The 20646-nt window shown below is 40.0% G+C and overlaps 1 protein-coding gene across 1 annotated transcript in view; it reads left to right on the top strand.

Annotated features, from left to right (window-relative positions):
- Positions 1-20646, top strand: part of LOC109936697 (diacylglycerol O-acyltransferase 1-like) — a 173330-nt gene that overhangs the window by 66157 nt on the left and 86527 nt on the right. Inside the window, exon 5 of the mRNA XM_048606009.1 lies at positions 197-249. Coding sequence (XP_048461966.1) covers positions 197-249 — 53 coding nt within the window. The remainder of the gene's footprint in view (positions 1-196; positions 250-20646) is intronic.

A 20646-nucleotide genomic window follows, 5' to 3' on the forward strand; every position in this document is an offset into this window, starting at 1 on the left:
ACCTGAAGTAGTAATTGCTTAGAAACAAGTTTGAAACAATAAAGAGAAATCCACCATTTAATCTTCGTGATAAATTTATTAATGCCATCTTTTTGTGATTGTTAGTGCAAGACAATCATCTAAGTTAGTGAATGAAATTTTCTTAATATACATTTCAAGTCAAATCAATGATGTGACCAAGTTTTCTCTCTTTCAGTGTCAAATGTATTTGTCCTTGTTGCTCTTCATATAGAAAGATCCCTGTCTGTAGTAAGTGTATCTCTATTACTCAAATTTACATTTAAAAATATTTTTCAGGAATCAGAAATGAATTTTAGGTTTTTTACTGATCAATATTGAATCACAAAATAAAGCTCCCTACAGGCTGTTACTTCATAAAGAATGACATTGACAGGACTGCCCTGTCATAGAACTTTACATGAAGGCATTCATCCCCATCATGCTTTTAAATCTTTTTGACAGCACTGTCCAATTTAGTCCCACATCCAGATTGTAACCTATAATCCTACACGTTAGACTTCTTGAAATGCAGGTTCAGTGGCCTTTGAATGCTCTTGTGAAATCTAATTCCACCATTCTTTTAGTTAATACATCCCAAACCTTAATCATCCCGTTTGTTTCCCATCTTAGTTCTTTTGCAAATTAGTTGAAATTTATGACCACTGGTTACTGATCTACCTTGCCAATTCATCAATGTATCCTAGGTCCAACCATACTCATTGGCTTCATCAATGGCCTTCCTTCCATCTTACAGTCAGAAGTGGAGGTACTTGCTGATGATTGCAGAATTTTCAACACGATTAATGACTCCTCAGATATTGAAACAGTCCATGCGCAAATGCAGCAAGACCTGGACTGTCAGTTTTGGTCTGACAAGGGCAAGCAATGCCACAAAATGACTCTGTTCAACTAGAGACCAGTATCCATTATTTTTGTCGTTGCTGAAAACCTCACGATCAAAGTCCTGGGGGCTACCATTGACCAGAAACTGAAATGGACTAGTCATAGAAATACTGTGGCTACAGAAACAGGTCAGAGGCCAGGAACCCTGCAGTGGGCCAGTTCACCATCCACAAGGCTCAAGTCAAGAGCATAATGGAATGCTCCCCATCTGCTTTGATTACTGAAGCCTCAAAGAGACTCAAGAAGCTTGATACTGACCAGGAGAAACAGACCTACTTAATTGGTACCACATCCACAAACATTCAACCCTCCACCAGGGCGGTGTTCTGCAGCATCAGTGTGTCCCATCTACAGGATGTGCTGCAGAGATTCATGTCAGCTCCCTAGATAGCACCTTCCAAATTCACAACCACAACCAGGTGGACGAGGGCAGCAGACACATGGGAACAGCTCATCTGCAAGTTTCCTTCCAAACTAATCACTATCCTGACTTGGAAATGTATCATTGTTCCTTCAGTGTCATTGTGTTAAAATCCTGGAACTCCCTCACTGAGACGGAGAGTCTACCTACAGCACATGAACTGCCATGGTTTAAGAAGGCAGCTCACCCCCAATTTCTGAAGGCAACTAGAGATGGGCAGTAAATGCTGGCCCAGCCAGTAATGAACACATCCCATGAACTAATGGGTGAAAAAAAAATCTCCCTTCTATTTTTTATCAAAACTCCTATACCCCTCATAATTTTGCATATATATATTGGCTCTACTCTTAACATTCCCTGTGCCGAAAGATATAATTCTGCTTTCTGTAAATTCGCCATATAACTTGCAGTTACTCATTTTGGTATTGTCCAATAAAATTCTGTACCCATTCCAAGTTGTTGACATCTTTCCAAAGCTATGATGCCCAGAATTGGGCATAATTGTACACAATGCTCCAGCTGAGGCCTAATGAACTGTCTTAACAGCATCCCTGTGATCACCAAAGATTTAGAAATATACACCTGAAGTCTCTCTTCAAAATGCTATTTATAATACTAGAGCAAAGTGTTGCAAATACTGGAGATCTTAAACAACTCATAGGACTGGAAAAGCTCAGGAGGTCATACAGCATTTGTGGAGAGAGAAACAGAGTTAACATTTCAAGACGGCTCTTCTTTGGAAATGAAGGGGCCTGGAAATCAATGATACTGGTTATTTAATCAACCTATGACATACACCCCTGGAGTACGTTCGGACTTGAACCATTACCTTCTGATCCAGAGGTTAGGACACTATTACTGCACCACAAGACCCTTTAATATTTTTTCGTACCCATTGACAGCCCAGATCTTTGTGACAAAGACTGTTGATGGGTTGGAGACAGTAGGTCTGTCGTCCCTGGATGGCCTCAAATGACCAACCTTTTGGTTAACAGCTGAACACACCGACCAATTGCACCACAGAGACTGACAATAAATGGGTATTATACTGTAGAAAAATGGTGGAAAAGGGACACATAAAACATATGGTGAAGGTTCCTCAGGCTAAAGACAAGGGAATGCTAGTGGTAGTAAAAGATTATAGATTAAGCATATATGTTAATGGTAGGATTTAATAGCAGAAAATAGGTAAACTGTACTGAGAATGAACTCGTGGAAATAAGACACTGGCAGGGGAGGAGATATTAAAATGGAAGAGCGAGTTCATGGTGTGAAGTTATTGATTTTAATGTTGAGTTCTAAAGGCTGTGGAATTCCTAATTAGTAAATGAGATGTTGTGCCTCCACTTTGCATGGGCTTCACTGGAAAATAGCAACAACCTAAGGCAGAAATGTTGGCATCGAAACAGGACGGGATATTGAAATTACAAATGAATAGATGGTCAGGGTCATTCTTGTGGACAAGGTGGGGCTATTCCAAAACAGCCATGCAACCTGCATTTTGTCTCATTTATTCTACAGTAAACAAGATTGGAAGAAATGCAAGTAGGTCACTGCTTCACCTTCTGCAATTGCTTGGGAAGATGCCATGAGAGAGTGTAAAGAGGTGTTGGGAGTGACTGAGAAGTCGACCATGATGTTGTGGAGTGAACAGTACTGCAAAATGCTGACAAGGGATGGTGGGGGAAAATGCAAACAGTGTTGTCATCCTGCTGGAGGTGGCCTAAATCCCAGATAATGATCCTTTGAATGTAGAGGCTGGGGAGCTGGAAAAGGAGGATAAAGTAGCACTATTAGACTGCCTCTCCATGACATTCCTTCAGCAGTGTATCTATTGATGCTTATCTGCACTTCTTACATCTGCCCCATTTCTTCCCATTTTACCAGACTACCAATGTCTTCCTGAGTCCTGCTAACATCTTCCACATTATTTACTATGTTGTCTGATTTCGTATCATCCACGAACTCTGAACTTATACTCCCGATGCCCAAACTTAGGGCATTTGTATATAACGAGAAAAATAATAATTCTAATACCGACTCTTGGGGAACTCCATAGCCAATTATCTATCCAGAAAACCACTGCCCTGTTAAAACCCATGCTTATATTTTCCAAATAAACCTGTTAAGGGGAGGTTTGTCATTTGCCTTTTGAGAATTCATTTATTATCACACATGCACTACCTTCATTGACTTTCTCTTGATCTAGTACACAAATTAAGTTTGATGGAGATGATTTGTCTTTCAGCAATCCTTTCTAGTTTTCCCTTCTTCAAGAATGTTTCTGTGAGTGTTAATTTAGTCTTTGTCAGTGATCTTTAGTAGTTTTCAGATTGATGATGTTAGACTGATTTGCCAATATTTACTGGGATTATCCCTGTCCTGTTTCTTGAAGAGGAATGTAACATTTGCAATCCCTGACTTCTCTGGAACCGATCCCATATCCAACAAGAATTCAAAATGTGTGATCACATAGCTGATAGCTCCAACCTAGATTCCCTTAGCAATCCAGGCTGCATCCCATCTTGACCAGGTGGCTTGTTATCTTTTATTGATTCCAATATTTAAAGTATTTAGTTCTTCCTTCTGTTTTTAGCCTGTTAAAAAGCTATATTTCTCCCTTCTCTACCACAATGTTAATTCATCCCTTTTCTGAAGTCAGATGTAAAATCCTCATTCAGTACTCATTCAATACCTTAGTCATGTCCTTTGCCCCAACTAGAACATTTTTCTTTAGATCCAAGTTGGCCCCACCAATTTCCTTTAACCAACTTTTTACTTTCTAAATGTTTATAAAATATTTATGTTCCCTTTTATGTTATGCTGCTGTTCTTTTCTGCTTTGCCCCTCATTTATCTTTTTATTTCAATTTCACTTGTGTTCCCTGTAATCTCGCTGGTTTTCTGTTGTCATCTGTATTTGATATTCATTGTAAATCTTTCTTGTTTTATTACAGCCTCCATTTTTGTTGTCATCCAAGGAATTCTAGCTTTGGATGCACCATCTGCCCTCCATTGGGGTATATTTGGTTTGGAATTAAACTTTCTTCATTTTGAAGGCCTGCTGTTGCTCAATTTTTCCTTCCATGGCCAGTCCTTGTTTCAAATCTACAAGTTCTAGATCCCCTCTTAAATCTTTAAAATTGAATCTCTTCCAGTTAGTACTTTTATTTTTTCTGTTTCAGTGTTCCTTTCCATAACTACTTTAAGCTTAATCCCTTTAGCTGACATTCACGCATTACTGGTACTAGTCATTCAATTGTAATCTGAAATGATGCCTCCCTGTGATTTTCACCTTCTTTGCTCAAAGAAACCTGTGGCCAAAATATAATATTACATTTACCTACTTAGTTAGATAAGTTAACTCAAAGACCCCATCTTAATGGAACAAAATGGAAATTTCCTGGTCTGCACAGCTTAAAATCAAGTATGTTACAGCGGCTCTGTTGCAAAACTTTCATCAAGCAATACTACAGGAAATCTAGTTTCAGAATAAATTAAATGGATCTAAAGTTTAGTTTGAGTTCTTATTGTCTTCTAGACTTACAACAGGAGAACCTTGTTGAATTTTAGAATCCATGTTTTGATGTATAATTTGGATAATAAAGCTGGAAAAACATTAAAAACCAAAAGGACTGCGGATGCTGTAAATCAGGAGCAAAAACAAAGTTGCTGGAAAAGCTCAGCAGATCTGGCAGCATCAGTGAAGGAGAAAACAGAGATAACGTTTCGGGTCCGGAAAAACATTAGTTGGTTTCACAGGTTGCCAAAAGTTGTTTGGTTCTGTACATGCATTGACATTACTGATTTCTCTGAGGTCATCATAGTACGCTATTGCTTCAGGTATTTTTAATTAACTTTTCTAGGGATGTTATGACAAACCTCTGAACCAGGTAGGCTTTAAACCTGGGTGTTCTAGCTCAGAGGTTGGGATACGGCCACTATACCACAAGAGCCCTCATTTCAAACCCAGGATTTTCATTCTAACACACTTCCAACTGAATTATATCAACCAAACACAGGGTCCTCATTGTTTCTGAATTCAATCCTAATTGAAAACACTTATTTAAGCCTATCAAATTCTGGATACTTCATCAAATGCAAATATTTGCTTAAGTACACAAGTTATTTGTATTGTTTGACAAATATTGAGATATAAATTGTACAGCTTACTGTGCTATCAAATGCTCATACTTGCTTTGTGTTAAATTACCAATATCAAGCTTTCAGGTCTACGGCGTCCTACTTTATCCTTTTTTCAATTTTTATAAATTGGAATCATGTTTGCGTGCCAGTAGTTCCTTGGCAGGACTCCTGTATTCGCTGATTCCCTTAAGATAACTGACATGATAGGACCTGATTTGATTCACCGCCTGTGGCCTTACTTGTAAAAGGCAGACCTTAGGTTTATTTGTAAATAAGAACAGAAATAAATCATTATTAACATCTATTAGAAAAAACTGATGTTCTCTTGATTATTGGTATATACTTTGTGGGCATATTTGACATTTCCAATATCATCCCAAGGGTCTAGGCCCGAAACGTCAGTCTTCCTGCTCCTCTGACGCTGCTTCGCCTGCTGTGTTCATCCAGCTCTACACCTTGTATATCTCAGATTCTCCAGCATCTGCAGTTCCTACTATCTCTGTATCAAAGGGAACTTCTCTTTGTGATTTCTGCCCCCAAAAATGTTTCAGTTTGCACACTCAAAAACAAGTAGAAGTATATATAATTTGAAAACCATAACAGGTCTTCTTCCCATTTTAATTTAAAATAATAAATTGCATCTTGGTAAAAATCACTGACATGGTTTTCGGTACACTTTAAGTGTGTATGCTAGTTTAGAAATTAGAGTAAAATATTAATCAAGTCTTTCATTGTTATGAATTGCTTCAGCTCCAGTTTTGTTTTGTCAAATATCTCCTTCTGTTTAAATTTTTGGAGAGGTGAATTTGTGCTAATATACAACAGTAATCCTACCATAGAATTGAAAATTCTGAATTTCAGGCAGCTGGTGATTGCACTATTTTTCAAACTAAGATATTTGAACTAACATAGTTGTCTATAAATTCTCCCAACCATTACATGAAAGCATTGTAGTGGTGCAAGATTTTGCTATTGGGATAAATATAGTGCTTTATCTAGCCATACATACGATTTTTAAATTTAAGATACTTTGTTTTCCAGTTAACCATCAATTACCTGTGATCGTGAAGTAACTATGTTAACTGTTTGGGATTAGTAATTGTAGTGAACTTAAAAAAGGTTTAATTTCTATATTACAGCTTTCAATGAGTGAACGATCAGGGTATGCTGCACAGATGATTAATCTTGGAGCAGTTCTATTTCTTCCACTGTTTGTTCTTAACACACTGAGTTCAACGAGTGCAGGTTAGGAATATTTTCTCTTCTTCATATTTTTCATTCTTTGTTTCCTTGATTTAAAATTCCCAAATTTTACTTCAATCTCTCAACCAATTGAGAAAGCAGTTGATTTTGGGTCTGTTTGCCACCTTGAAAAAGTTGGTGGCTCAATATCTGTTGAGCATGGGAATTGGGGAATAAAGATATATTTGTAAATTTATTGAGTTTTTTTCAGGGGAGATTTGAGAAGGAAACCAAAGTAGAAACTTAATACTTCCCCAGCAGTAAAGGGCAGGTGTCCTGGTTGGGATGGTGGGGGGCCTGGAAGGGCAGTATTCCTACCTGGATGCCAGTGGAGGCACTTTGTCCTCTTGTGGCTTTCATCCAACCACTGCTGGAAACACAGGGTGAGGGCTGGCTTGCGGAGACAATTATGACCTGGTTGGGGGCTGAGGGGGTATCCCTCATTCAAAAGCACTTTGTATATCCAAGCCCCCTCTTCCATTTCCCCTCACTACCCTATCTGTCTCTGCAGCCCTTTCGCCATGACCTCATCCCGCTATCGCCTGTTTGCAAGCATTGCATGATTAAAGGAAATTTTTCACTCTGGCTTTACTTATGTTCTAAGATAATTTGAAACATAGGAGCTGACCTCTGATCTGATGAGGTAATAATTTGGGTGCATTCAGTTTTTACCACAAAATCCCAGTGGCCCAGATGAGGCCTCAAATGCCTATGATGTTGAATTGCAAATTTTATTTCAATCTAGCCAGCGGGATGCAGAGAGTAGCAAGTCAAACATGATTGAAAATTGGGCATTAATGACCGGAAAATCCTGGATTAATTTACCGTTGGATCAGGAGGAGAATTCCTGCTCCTCCGGGTTCTATATTCAACATGTTTCTATATTTCAAAATATTTAAACCACTCAAAATTCTCCATTACCAGATTTTTGGCCACTCACATGACATATCTGTATTCCTCAGCAGTGGCCTTATGTCATTTTCAGAACTTACTTTCCTAACTACCTTTGTCTCATCAACAAATTTAGCAATCATATCTTCTGTCCCTTCAGCCAGTTTATCCATATAAATTGTAAACCGTTAAAGTCCCATTGCAGTCCCCATGGCACACTACAATTACATCTTGCCAAACTGAAAAAGACCTATTTATGCCTACTGTTTGCTTCCAGTTATATAATCAATCTTTCATCCATGAAATATGCTACCTGTAAGCCATCAGCCTTTATTTTCCACAATAACCTTTGATATGGCACTTTATCAACAGCATATCTTATATGCTTAAAAAAAATTGTTTACTTTATTACTTTACATTTTTCCTTATGGAGCAAGAAGGCAGGGCACTCGACTTTTCCAGAATTGTAAGTGTACCCAAATGTGAGTCATCATCAGCAACCACACAGTTTTGGAGCATATGGTGACTGGAAGGGCTTCAACTTGTTGAACTTGCAGCTGTTGTGCAAGGTGATGCAATGAATTATGTAGATCTGCACTAATTATCCTTACTCAGTTGTAATGATCCCTATATGCTGAACCAAACATCAGTTACAACTTTCTTTACCCTAGTTAGGGTAAGAGGTTGACTTGACACAAGAGCTCCCCATTCTGCACTCCACATGCTCCATCTGCGCACAATTATAAGCATGAGCTATGTTCAAATTCCTGATCAAACAAACAATTGGTACCATGAAACAGTGCTTTCCCTGCCTGGATAGGTCCAAAAATACCAGGTTGTGGTATCATCAGTGATGCTGCAATATTATTGGCAACTGTTCCATGCTTCCCAACTTTGTGGTACAAGCAATGCAACCCGTCAAACCACCTACAACGGAAAAAGTGGAAACAAAGAGAATGAAAAAGAAGTAGATGTGGTATAAGTACGAGCTAGCCAATTTATCCTGCTTACTTAAAGTGGCAGATCATCAAGGAGCATTTTGCCAAATTACTTTCTGTACCTCTGCATAAGTAGTTATCTCCAGTCATTAGCTCCAGTCCTTTCATCATTCTTAGAACGGTACTCAATCCTCATACAAATATTGGGCTTTCAATGAAATTGCATTGGGTGATCAAGAAATACTAAATACACAGCACATCACAAAATTTGTAAATGACTCATTTACAATGTGAATTAACACATTAATTAATTACTAATCATCCCTATAGAAGGCCAGGTGGTTATCTAGATGTTCTGGTGTTTTCACAAGGTGCTACTTCAATTGCTTCAGGTAGGGAGGTAGAAGTTTGCTGTACTTTAATGAGGTAACTTAAGATGCTTCTCAGTGATTCTGCAAGGCTTGCATGCTAGCAGGACAGTTTGTCTCAACTGTTTTCTGCTTCTAGGACTTAGACTGATTCAGGAGTTTGTCAGGCTAAGTATGTCCCTCAGTCATGGTGCCACTGCTACCTTAAAGATGTGTGGTAAAGCAAACACCAGGAGAGTGTGATGGCATTAAAATCTTTATCTATGCATTCATAGTAACTACCGAAGCTAGCAGAGAAGATGAAACCCAAAACCTGAGTGGCAGCAGCGTGAGTTTCTAACAACATTGTCAGAAGTGTCGCTGCTAGTTACTAAGGAAACCACTGTACAGTCCTGGAGATGAACATATGCCCTGAGGGTGACTTAATTACTATAATGCGCTATGACACCACAGAAATTGAAAGTGAGTCCATAGTATCACAGTTTAAAGTACTGTAGATCAAGACCACTGTTCCTGGAAACATCATAAATGTGAAAATTTGATTAAACCACCAAATTGTCTGACTCTATCTAAGTGCCTAATTCAGGTCAGAAGAAATACACACCAAGTTTTTCTATTATAGGTAAATACTATTTCTTGCAAATAAATTGGTTTTAACCAATTCAAAAATATGCTAAATTATAACTCTATAATTTAAACTTCTAACCCTTTTAAAATTCTCATACAAATACAAACAGACACAAAGAGACAAGACAAGACACAAATGTTATTGGTGGGAAGTGGAAAAATAAAGTTAGAAAAGCATAGTTCTAGCTTAACTGTGGATTATGGACATTGATGAGTTGTTTTCTTTTGGTTCTTTGTGATTCCTTCCAACTCTTTGTGATGACATAATGTTGTGGGTACACTGACTCTCAGTCTGTCATTCACTAGTTGAGGATTCGCCCTGTCAGTACCGCTGAAGGTTTTTTTTTCTCTTTTCCTTTCAACAGGGGATTTGAAGAGAGAATAGCTCACAGACCAGAGGTGAGGGAGAATAGCTATCCGCTAGGGAATTTTTTTTTACTTCTCCCTATGTGGAAAGGAGGGAAAGAGAGATGGATGCTTTCTCTTTGCCGGCTAGATGTCTGTGATGTATTGTCCACGCACAAGTCTGTAGGTACCTGTCCAGAAACTGGTCAGTTGGTAGATATTGTGTTGAGCTCTCCGAAAGCTACATCAACTAGTGTCGACTTGTCTGGAATTCACTCTCACTGCTCTAACCAGGCAACAATTTTATGTACAAAACTCAAATGTTTTCCAGTTACTTGTTTTTATGACTGCAAAGACCTTCTTACTCAGCTTCCTTGCTTTAAAACCTATCGTTCCCATTTTCAGTCCACAGTATTTAAATTTAAAACATATGTTTCATCAGTAGGTACATGACGCCTGGACAACAAAATGAGAGACTTGCATCTGGTCATCCCTTATCCAAATTTTATATAATCTTTATCACTTTTCTCTTATGTTCTTAATTTATTCTAGGATTTTCCCATAAGCTTCGGCTTCACATATTCCTCATTGGCTTCTGAGGTCTCTATAAATTCTTTCTGTGTCTCGCTCTCTCTATATTTCTGGTTCCAGCTTTCTCATTTCCATTTTCATCCTCTTTAGTTCTATGTCCCTTTTATTTTCCTTTAATGTTTAATGCTCTTTTCTTATTGTTTGGGCTGAGGAGAAGCAGATGGAGTTTAATTTGGATAAATGTGAGGTATTGCATTTTGGTAAAAGAAACAAGGGCAGGATATATACAAATACTGTTGGCGCTCTGGGTAGTTCCCACAACATGCAGAACGAACATGGTTTACAAAATACCATGCAACGACTGCCACAAACATTACATCGGACAGACAGGAAGGAAACTAGCTATCAGAATACATGAACATCAGCTAGCAGCAAAACGGCATGACGAACTCTCCTTAATATCTGTACTATCGGACAATGAAGGCCATCAATTTAACTGGGACAAAGTAACCATAGTAGACCAAGCCAAACATAGACACGCATGGGAATTCCTAGAGGCATGGTTCTCCACCCATACTTCAATCAACAAACATATAGAATTGAACCCCGTGTACAAACTCGAAAATGACAGTACTCACCATAACGGACAGGACAGTATAAATTCCAAGCGGAGTAGAATAACATCGCTTCATCATAAGCTCCACTGATGATGTCACCTAGCATGGTGACGAAACAGCTGAATAAAAACAAACCAGTTCAGCGAGCAAGTCAACAAGCTCTGGGTAGTGTTGTAGAACAGAGAGACCTCGGGGGTTCAGGTACAATTTCTTTGAAATTTGCCTCACAGATAAATAGGGTTAGCTAGTAGGTACTTAGCATGGTTGCTTTTATTGCTCAGACCTTTGAGTATATGAGTTGGGATGTCATGTTGACGTTGTACATGGTAAGGCCACTTTTGGAGTACTGTGTGCACTTCTGGTCACCCTACGATAGGAAGATTATTATTAAATTGGAGACGGTTCAAAAAAGATTTACTAGGATGTTGCCAGGAATGGAGGGAGGCTAAAACTTTTTGCACTGGAGCGTAGGATGCTGAGGGCTGATCTTATAGAGGTTTACAAAATCATAAGAGGCATACATAAGGTGAAGAGCAAGGGCCTTTTCCCGAGGGTAGTGGGGTGCAGTTCAAAAGTAGAGGGGCATATTTTTAAAGTGAGAGGAGAAAGTTTTAAAAAGGTCATGAGGGGCAACTTTTTTTATGCAAAGAGTAGTTCGTGTGTGCAATGAACTACCAGAGGAAATGGTGGATGTAGTACAATTACAATATTTAAAAGACATTTGGATAAGTACATGAATGGGAAAGGTTTGGAGGTTTATGGGCCAAACGCAGGCAAGTGGGACTAGTTTAGTTTGGGAACATGGTCGGCATGGACTAATTGGACCAAAGGATCTATTTCCGTGCTTTGTGACTCTCCTTGTCTTCTCTGCCACTTGGGATTCCACCTCCAACTTTTGCATTTTCCCTATATACTCAAAATGACTAATCTGTAACTCAATATAAACAGATTCTGATGTCTTACTACTTGGTTTTTTTTGTATCTCTCTATTAAGTTCAAATGCCATGCTAGTTTCTCTTATTATATACGCCTTCTTAGGCCTGACTGGCAATTCAATTTCTAGTTTTCTTGTCAATTCAATCAACCTGGTTTTTATAATCTCGTGTAAGTTCATGACAGACATTTCTTCCAGCAGCAGGGAGTATTATCAGCTTCTAATACCTTTTGTTTTCGTTTAGAACCTGGTGTTTATGCCTTCATTCTTTACCACTTAACTAACTCCACAACCATCCTACATTTACTTTCTTCCAAAACCTTGGACAAACCCCCAAACATTGTCACAACTAACTGGGGACAGTGTGCTGTAAATCAAGCACATCAGTTCCTTGCCCTGTCACAAATGTGAAAATTGGATTAAACTGCTGAATTCCACAATTCTAGATAAGTCTAATTCAGATTAAAAGCATATGCATACCATTAAAAATTTATTGCAAGTATATAGTTTTTAATTAATGACAAAAACGACATGCTGACTTGCATTCCCATAACTTAAACTCTATCCCTTTTTAGAATTCCCTTACACGTGCAAGCAGGCACACACAGAAAGACAAGACACAAATACTACGGTGGGAAAGGGAAAAACAAGTCAGAAGCACGGTTCCGGCACCATCTGATTTGATTTGTTTTATTATTGTCTCATGTACCAAGGTACAGTGAAAAGTTTCGTTTTGCAGTGCAGGCAGAGCGTACCATACAAGGTGCGTAGGGTAATAGAACAGAGCAAAGAGGACAGTGTTTTAGCTGCAGAGAAGACGTACAGAGAGCGAGATCAACGTTAAATTTAAAATTTGAGAGGTCCACTCAGAAGTCTAATAACATTGGAAAGAAGCTGTTCTTGAATCTATTTGTACGTATCTACAAACTTTTATATCTTCTGCCCAGCGGAAGAGCACAGAAGAGACTATAACCAGAGTGGGAGGGACTTGATTATGTTGTTTGCTTTCCTGAGGCAGCAGGAAGTATAGATGGGCCCAGTGGATGGAAGACTGGTTTGCGTGATGTACTGGGCCGTGTTCTGAACTCTCTGTAATTTTGTGCAGTCTTGGGAAGAGCATTTGCCAAACCACGCTGTGATGCATCCAGATAGAATCCTCTCTATGGTGTATCTATAAAAATTTAGAAGAGCCCTTGTCGATATGCCGAATTTCTTTAGCCTCCTGAGGAAATAGAGCCATTGTTGTGCTTTCTTGACCGTTATGTGGACATGGGTGGACCAGGACAGATTATTGGTGATCATCATCCCCAGAGACTCGACATTCTCAACCATCTCCACCCCAGCACCATTGATACAGACAGGGTGTGCCCTCCATTCCACTTCCTGAAGTCAATGATCAGCTCCTTCATTTTGTTGACATTGATTAAAATATTGTTGTCTTTACACCATGCCGCCAAGCAGTCTCTTTCCTGTTTTCTGTCTCATCATTGTTTGAGATTTGTTCTATGACAGTGGTGTTGCCAGCATTGTAAATGGAGTTGGGGTGGAATTTGGCCACACAGCCATGAGTGTATGAGGAGTATAGTAGGAGACTGAGTATGCTGCCTTGGAGGGCACTGGTGTTGAGACTATTGTGGAGGAGGCGTTGTCGCCTGTTCTTACAGATTGCGGTTGATGGATCAGAAAATCGAGGATCCAGTTACAGAAAGGGAGCTGAGACCTAGGTGTAGGAGTTTAGAGATGAGTTTGTTTGGAATTATGGCATTGAAGATGGGACTTGTAGTCAATAAGTTGAACCTGACATAGGTACCCTAGTTATTCAGATGTTCCAGGGATGTGTATGAGGCCCAGGAGAAGGTGTCTGCTGTGGACCTGTTGTGCCAGTAGGCGAATTGCAAAGGTTCAAGTCAATTTGGTAGGCTAGAGTTCGTGTGAGCCATGACTAACCTCTCAAAGCACTTCATAATTACAGAGGTCAGAGCCACTAGGCAGTAATCATTGAGACACACAGCATGATTTTTCTTTGGAACCAGCATGATGGTGGTCTTCTTGAAGCAAGTGGGGACTTCAGTAAATGGATCTGCATTGTGGACATCATTGAGTTTTCTTTTGATCCTCTCCGACTCTTTGCTGATAACATGGAGGTTACATGGGTACTCTAATTCTAAAACTTTCATTCACTGTTTAAGGATTCATCCTTTCAGTGTCTCTGAAGGACTTTTTTTTCTCTTTTATCCTTTCAACAGGGAATTTACAGAGAGAGCAACTTACAGATGAAAGGTGATGGAAAATAGCTATCTGCTAGGGATTTTCTTTTACTTCTCCATACACGGTAGGGAGAGAAAGAGAGATGTGTTCTTTTTAACTGCAGCGTAGATGTTTCTGCTATGTTACTCAAAGGCAAGGCTGTAGATGCCTGCCCAGGAACGAATCAGGCGGTTGTTACTATACTGAGTTCTCCTGAGCCCCACAATAAACGTTGCTGATTTGTCTGGAATTCTCCCTTAACTGCTTGAATAAAGCAATATTGCATGTATAACTCACAGTGTGTTCCAGTAATTTATTTTTAAAATTACAAATGCCATTGTATGTAGCTTCCTTGGTTTAAGGTAGTATCTTTTCCCCTACGATGAATAACCTCTTGGTGAGTTAGCAAATGTACCAAAAATTTACTGATGCACACCTAACTATTGTATCTTTTAAAGAATGGATCTTGAAAGTTATCAACTGTGCCCACTATGGCAAAGATAAAATGTAAAAGTGCCAACTAAGAAGCTGCAGTCTGTGCCATTCTTTCATTTTGCCCTCATCCCTACTCATCCTTGTGCAATGAGGCATCTAGTACTGCCTATTGCAACTAAATTGTGCAGAGTGCCTATTTCTGAGCTTGTGCTTCTAATTGTGAAGATGAGTGATGGGATTTGGAAAACCTTCTTTCCCTTTCTCTGCTGTGGCCTACAATGCATCTGGAATAAGAATTTGAGTGGCTGTCCTATAGACGACCAGGTTGCTAATCAAAGTACATTATGGAGGAAGTTCAGAATCAGGACAAAGGAAGAAGGTCAAGTATCCTATGGGAAAATTCTCCTTTTATTCATGACTTTTATTGCATCCATCTTCAGCAGTGCGAACTCATCTATTAATGGTAGCCTGCTTCCAGATTTGAAGAGTTCCTTATGAAGCAGCTTGTCCTGCATGTAGAGTAGGTGCAATTTTCAATGTAACTTGTTGAATTCATGTGAAGCTTAGCATAGATTTCATGGTAAGAGAAAGAGATGTACGTGGTATGGAAAAATGGACTTCATAAATCTGAGGGATATAACACTTACCAAGTGTACTAGTAGAAACAAAAGGAAGTACATAATGGGCGTTGCTGTTATTGGAGGAAAGGGGGGTGAAATCATGAGTACTAAGTTTTGTCAGTTCTGCCAATATGATCATGTGATAGAAGCCTGAGTAAATTGTAAGTAGGTTTTAAAAGAAAGTTTTACCTATTGTGCAAATATCTTGGCAGCTCTGTTTAGGTTAGTTAGTTTCTTCCCATGTCATACTGATTCTAATGAAGTCAGACCCCTGCCGTTTAAATGCTCTACTTTTACCTGCTGTTGTCAGCTTGACAACAGGTCATTAACCATTACCCCCACAGCCACTCTACAATCTACATCTGTAGAGAAGAATACCTCTTTATAACTGGTCACCTACTCCTCCAACAGCTCCATAACACTGTATTGAGAAACTGAATGGGGAGCTCTAATAAAAGATGTTTTCTTTGCACCAGTTTTGACATCAATTCTTGACTAAAGGTTTCGCTCTTTGAAAATTGCATGCTGCATTTAAATCAGGTTCCCTGTCCTCCAATTATAAATATGAGCAGCATGACAGGTTGCCCATTTATGGAAAGCCTCACTGGGGTAACAAACCGGAAATGAAGCCCAGCTGTCCTTAGAGTTGTCACCAAAGTTAAAAATGTTACCGAAGTACACAAAGTTCCCAGTTTACCTGTTGGATAGACCCAGGCTAATAGAAAACAGGTTTCTGTACTTATGAGAACTATTATTTGTTACAAATAAATAAATTCCAACCACAGATAAATAACGTTGAGTGTTGACACATAGCTCAACTAGTTAAAACTTTGACCAACCCTCCTAAAACCCCCTATACACACATACAGACAGACTAAAGCATAATGGTATTACGATAAACAGAAAAAAACTGGGGAAGCAATTCAATTGTCACAATCCACATCATTCATTCACATATTATCCTTTACCTATGGTCACAGACAAGTTGCGCATTGGTGGAATGGTAGCGTTTTCTATTAACTAATACCCCTGGCTATCCTGAAGACATTTTAATTGCCAAATGGTATACAATCTTGCAGTGCTTCCAAAGCTTCTAGTTCTGTCTGCTTGACTATGTTGTATTCGTAAAATGAAATGAACTCAGGAGCAAGACTGAACACAGCATCTGTAAAAGCCCTTATGCTGTGATGGGCTGTTGGCTGCAATATTCCATAATGGTCTCCTGGTAATGCTTGGATGTATCCTGAAGTGAAAAACAGAGCTACTAACCTTCAATGTCACTGACACAATGTGTCCACTTACCCCAGCCCAAATGTCATGGAGTTTTGTGACTGTCTCCCTGTAGACACGTAGGGTGGAATCTTCCGAGTCCCTTAACAATGTAGGCACTGACAGTTGAGGAATCATGATATGATCGGAAAAAGTTAGATTCTCAATCTTGAAGTAAAAATGTCTGATTCTGCAACCATGATTTGAATGACATGATAAAAATTTCTCTAGTGAGTTGCGGGAGGCATACTTTCATGCATTTGCATACAATTTGTAGTTAATGTCGCCTCACTGATATACCTTTTCCTACTGTCCCATGCATTGGATAGAAAGTAGACAGCAACAGTTCCCAACATGGAAGTCAGATCTGTACAGCAGCACCCTCCCCTCGCAATCCCCGGACTCCTATCCGTGGACATTGGCATTGGACACATACCAGCCTTACTACATCATTGTTACACATCCCTGACCCACTTACAAGTGTTCCTTTCATTATAAGGCCGCTGTCAGGAAATTTTGAGTGCAAGAACAAAACACCCATCTTGGATTGGACCAGAGTGCATTTCAGGACTTCTCGCTTGTTGTACTAGCCCTCACTCACTTTGCGCCCACTTGGATGCTTACATCACCTCTGCCTTGTCATGCCTTGTCCTTTTTGCACTGTACCAGTTCATTCAGATCTTAAAGACTCGCTGTACTTCTGTCTTGCCTTGCTGTTTATAGCAGACACAAAGCCAGGAAGCATGCTGTATTGTCAGCAATGACCAGTCAAGGAGATGGATATGTTGCTGTACAGTATCATGCTACATCAGTGTTTGCAGTTACACCATGTTTATGGTGTTTACATGAAAAATACAGTGCACTGCTTCAACCAAATGGCTTTGTCCCTCTCAGTCAGAGGGTACTGGACGAGTTAATCCTATATCAACGTGCCATGTCATTCCAAGGCTTGGACACTGTTAGTTGGCCACTTAGAGTAGTGAGAGTCAGGGGTTCTACATTTCTCTAGTCTTGAGAGTGGTTGATGGTCAGTCCCGCAGGTTGAGTGCAACCAGTCCAGTGACTTGCAGTAAGTCAGCTGGGGAGCTGTGCATACCAATGCGGGGCTGGTCTACAGGGGTCTGCTCAGTGAAAGTTAATCGGAATTATCAGGGCCAGTATTTTGGTAGGGAAGGTGGGAAAGTCAGTCCTGGGAATTGGAGGTAGCATACTAAGATGGAGAGGGGTAATAATCATGAAGCAGGGTCAATTCAACATACAAGGGTGGAAGACAATAGTGCTTTGGAACATATGGGTTACCGCTGGGGGCTGGGTGGTCATTGATGGTCACAACCATCTGGGAAAGGAGGACAGTGCAGTACAGTGGTTGGCATGGCTATGCTGTGGGGCCGAGTTCCGGGGTAATGTTGAGAGATGGAAATATAATTCAGATTGGGTGTGAGTGTGTACAAGGTCAGGACTGATGGGTTTGACAGGGCGTGGAAGGAAAAAAGGAACATAGAGGTTCTGAGGGGAGCTCTTGATTATAAACTTAAGCCAGTGACTCACTGTGCCAAGTGTGACCTGTGTTACCTTTCATTCTCATCCAAATTATGAAGGTGCGAAGGAAGTGGAAAATGGCCACACAGAGTGGCCAAAGTAAAGGGTTTTTTTCTGCATACTCCTCTTGTGAGTGATCCGAGGGCCTTGAAGGGGAAATTACATTAAACAGGCACTTACACAGCGCAGATTGAAAACATTTATAATCATAGTACCCTGCATGTGTAATTCATGCAGTATCCAATTGTGTGGGATACAAATTCTGGCCACAAGCAGTTTTGACCATGTCATTGGTCTTAACAGATTGATCATTTCAGTGAAGCAGAAGTAATGACAGGTGACCTTAAAAGTCTCACCTGTGGGCCAAGATTCATAAATACAATTCAAGACTCATTGGCTAAGCAAGGTCATGGAGCTAATTTCCTCTCACCTTGAACTGTAAATATTCACCAACAGGTTTTTATATACAATGTTACCTTTCTTGGGTGACATGGAAGTGGGGGGTGAATGGGGATAGGTAACAAGGCATCAGTAATCATATAGGTCTTACATATTCCTGCTGTATTTATGTGACATGGCTTCTGCTGCATACATTGGAAGAAGGTTCCTCTATATCAAATGTCCATTTAAAGACATTCCATTGCCCTCTTTGCCAGAGTCCTAGATGTCCCACCATATGTGGCAAACTGTCATCTGTGTGCATTCAAATGCTGACTGCTCACATTATTAAGAACGTTTTCTGTTCCTGATATTCTGCACACGTGTTCATTGGAACCGTGAGCAATGGATCCAACCACAGCAGAGGTTATTGTTTCTGTGGCTGCAGTGCTATGCAGATGATAAGAAATTGAGGGAGATCAAATGCATCTGCAAGCCTAGGACCAGCAGCAACGTCCAGGAGCTGCCAAACAGCCTCCACATGAAGAAGTCACAGTTAAAGTTCCCCTCCGGAGATGGAGGAGGTAAAAGACACTTTGTGTTTATTATTCTCAATGCCATTTCCTCTAAACGAAACACAGTTTTGTTGCAGACTAAGGATGCCCCAGGGTACTGATGCAGAACAATACCCAACTGCTGAAGCATGATCTGTGCCTTGGATGGCTCCCAATCCTGGTAGACATCAATGTGACATCTGTACTAAATTTTTATTCAGCTGGCTGCTTCCAAGAATCCATTGGGAATATGTGTGGTATCTCACAACCCTCAGTCCACAAAGTCTGTTACAAATGAAGTGAACCACTTTATCTCATTACCCATTAAGAGGCCATTTCTGCAGCTCACGCAGTAGGCTTTCCCAACATTGTTGGATTCCCCCAAATGCAGAGCGCTGTAGACTTTACATACATAGCGTGACAGTGCCATAACATAATGCAGCAGACCTCATCAGTAGAGGCTTTCATTCTGTCAAAGTACAAGTCACCTGTGATCACCATCACAGCTTAGAAGTGTGCACCATGTCCCCTGAGAGCTGCCTAATGCCTCCCATTTTCCTACTTTATTTCAAGGGTGAGATATCTTACAAGAATGGTCCCTGGGAAACTAGGAAACCTTTTGCAATCATGGCTGATGACACAGTTAAGCAAACCCTTGACTGAGGCCAAGTATAAATACAGTGCAGCCCATTCTTCAACTAGACCATCCTGGGGCTGATAATAGGTCTGCTCAAGGTGAGATTCTGATGCCTGTATTGGGCTGGGCAGGCTTTGCAGTACAGTCTAAACAGAATGTGCAAACTACTATGCTCTGCATGACGGGAAAATGCAAAGAGGGGATGTAATGGATGCTGAAGAGTTGAGAGGAAGATAAGGACATTGAACAGGAGGAACATCATATTCACTTTAACATAGCATGGCAGTATCAGGTGCAAGAAGTCAGACAGAATTTAATTGATATCCAGTTGCAATAGATGTGAGCTGGGTGCAATGATCATTGGAGACAATAAAGACTGCAGATGCTGGAAGTCAGAGTCTGTAGGTCTAAGGCTGGAAAAGAACAGCAGGTCAGACAGCACAAAAGGAGTAGGAGAGGCAGAAACCCTTCATCAGGACAATGCAGTAATCATATACTATTTGAAATTTATTGTTGCTCAAAAGGCAAGTGGTCACTGTTTGTTCCCAGAAGCAAATGCAGCTTTTTTTTTGGTCCCCATCGCTTCCCAGAAGCAAATGCAGCTTTTTAATGTGTTTTTCTATGCTTTCACTTTTGTTGAATAAAAGTGAACATTTTGACGATTTAAAGCCTTACCACTATGTGATGCTCCCACATTTAACAGTGAAGAAATGTCATATTACATTGGCCTCGAAGGAAAAAAGTAACTCTCCCTAGATAGTGATCTCAGATAGAATGATGTGAAGGATAGGTAGGCTGTGTAGCTCGATTATTGTAGCTGCAGTTACAATGACAGTGGATCAAATAGGTGATGATGTAAAATAGCAATACATTTATGATTTTATTTGTATTCGCTCGAGTGATGTGAGTCTTACTGGCTAGGCAGCATTTATTGCTCATCCCCAGCTGGTCTTATGAATGTGGTGGTGAGCTGCCTTCTTAAACTGTGCAATCTATTTGGTGTAC

The sequence above is a fragment of the Rhincodon typus genome, chromosome 15 (assembly GCF_021869965.1).
Source record: "Rhincodon typus isolate 14 chromosome 15, sRhiTyp1.1, whole genome shotgun sequence".
Taxonomy (NCBI): domain Eukaryota; kingdom Metazoa; phylum Chordata; class Chondrichthyes; order Orectolobiformes; family Rhincodontidae; genus Rhincodon; species Rhincodon typus.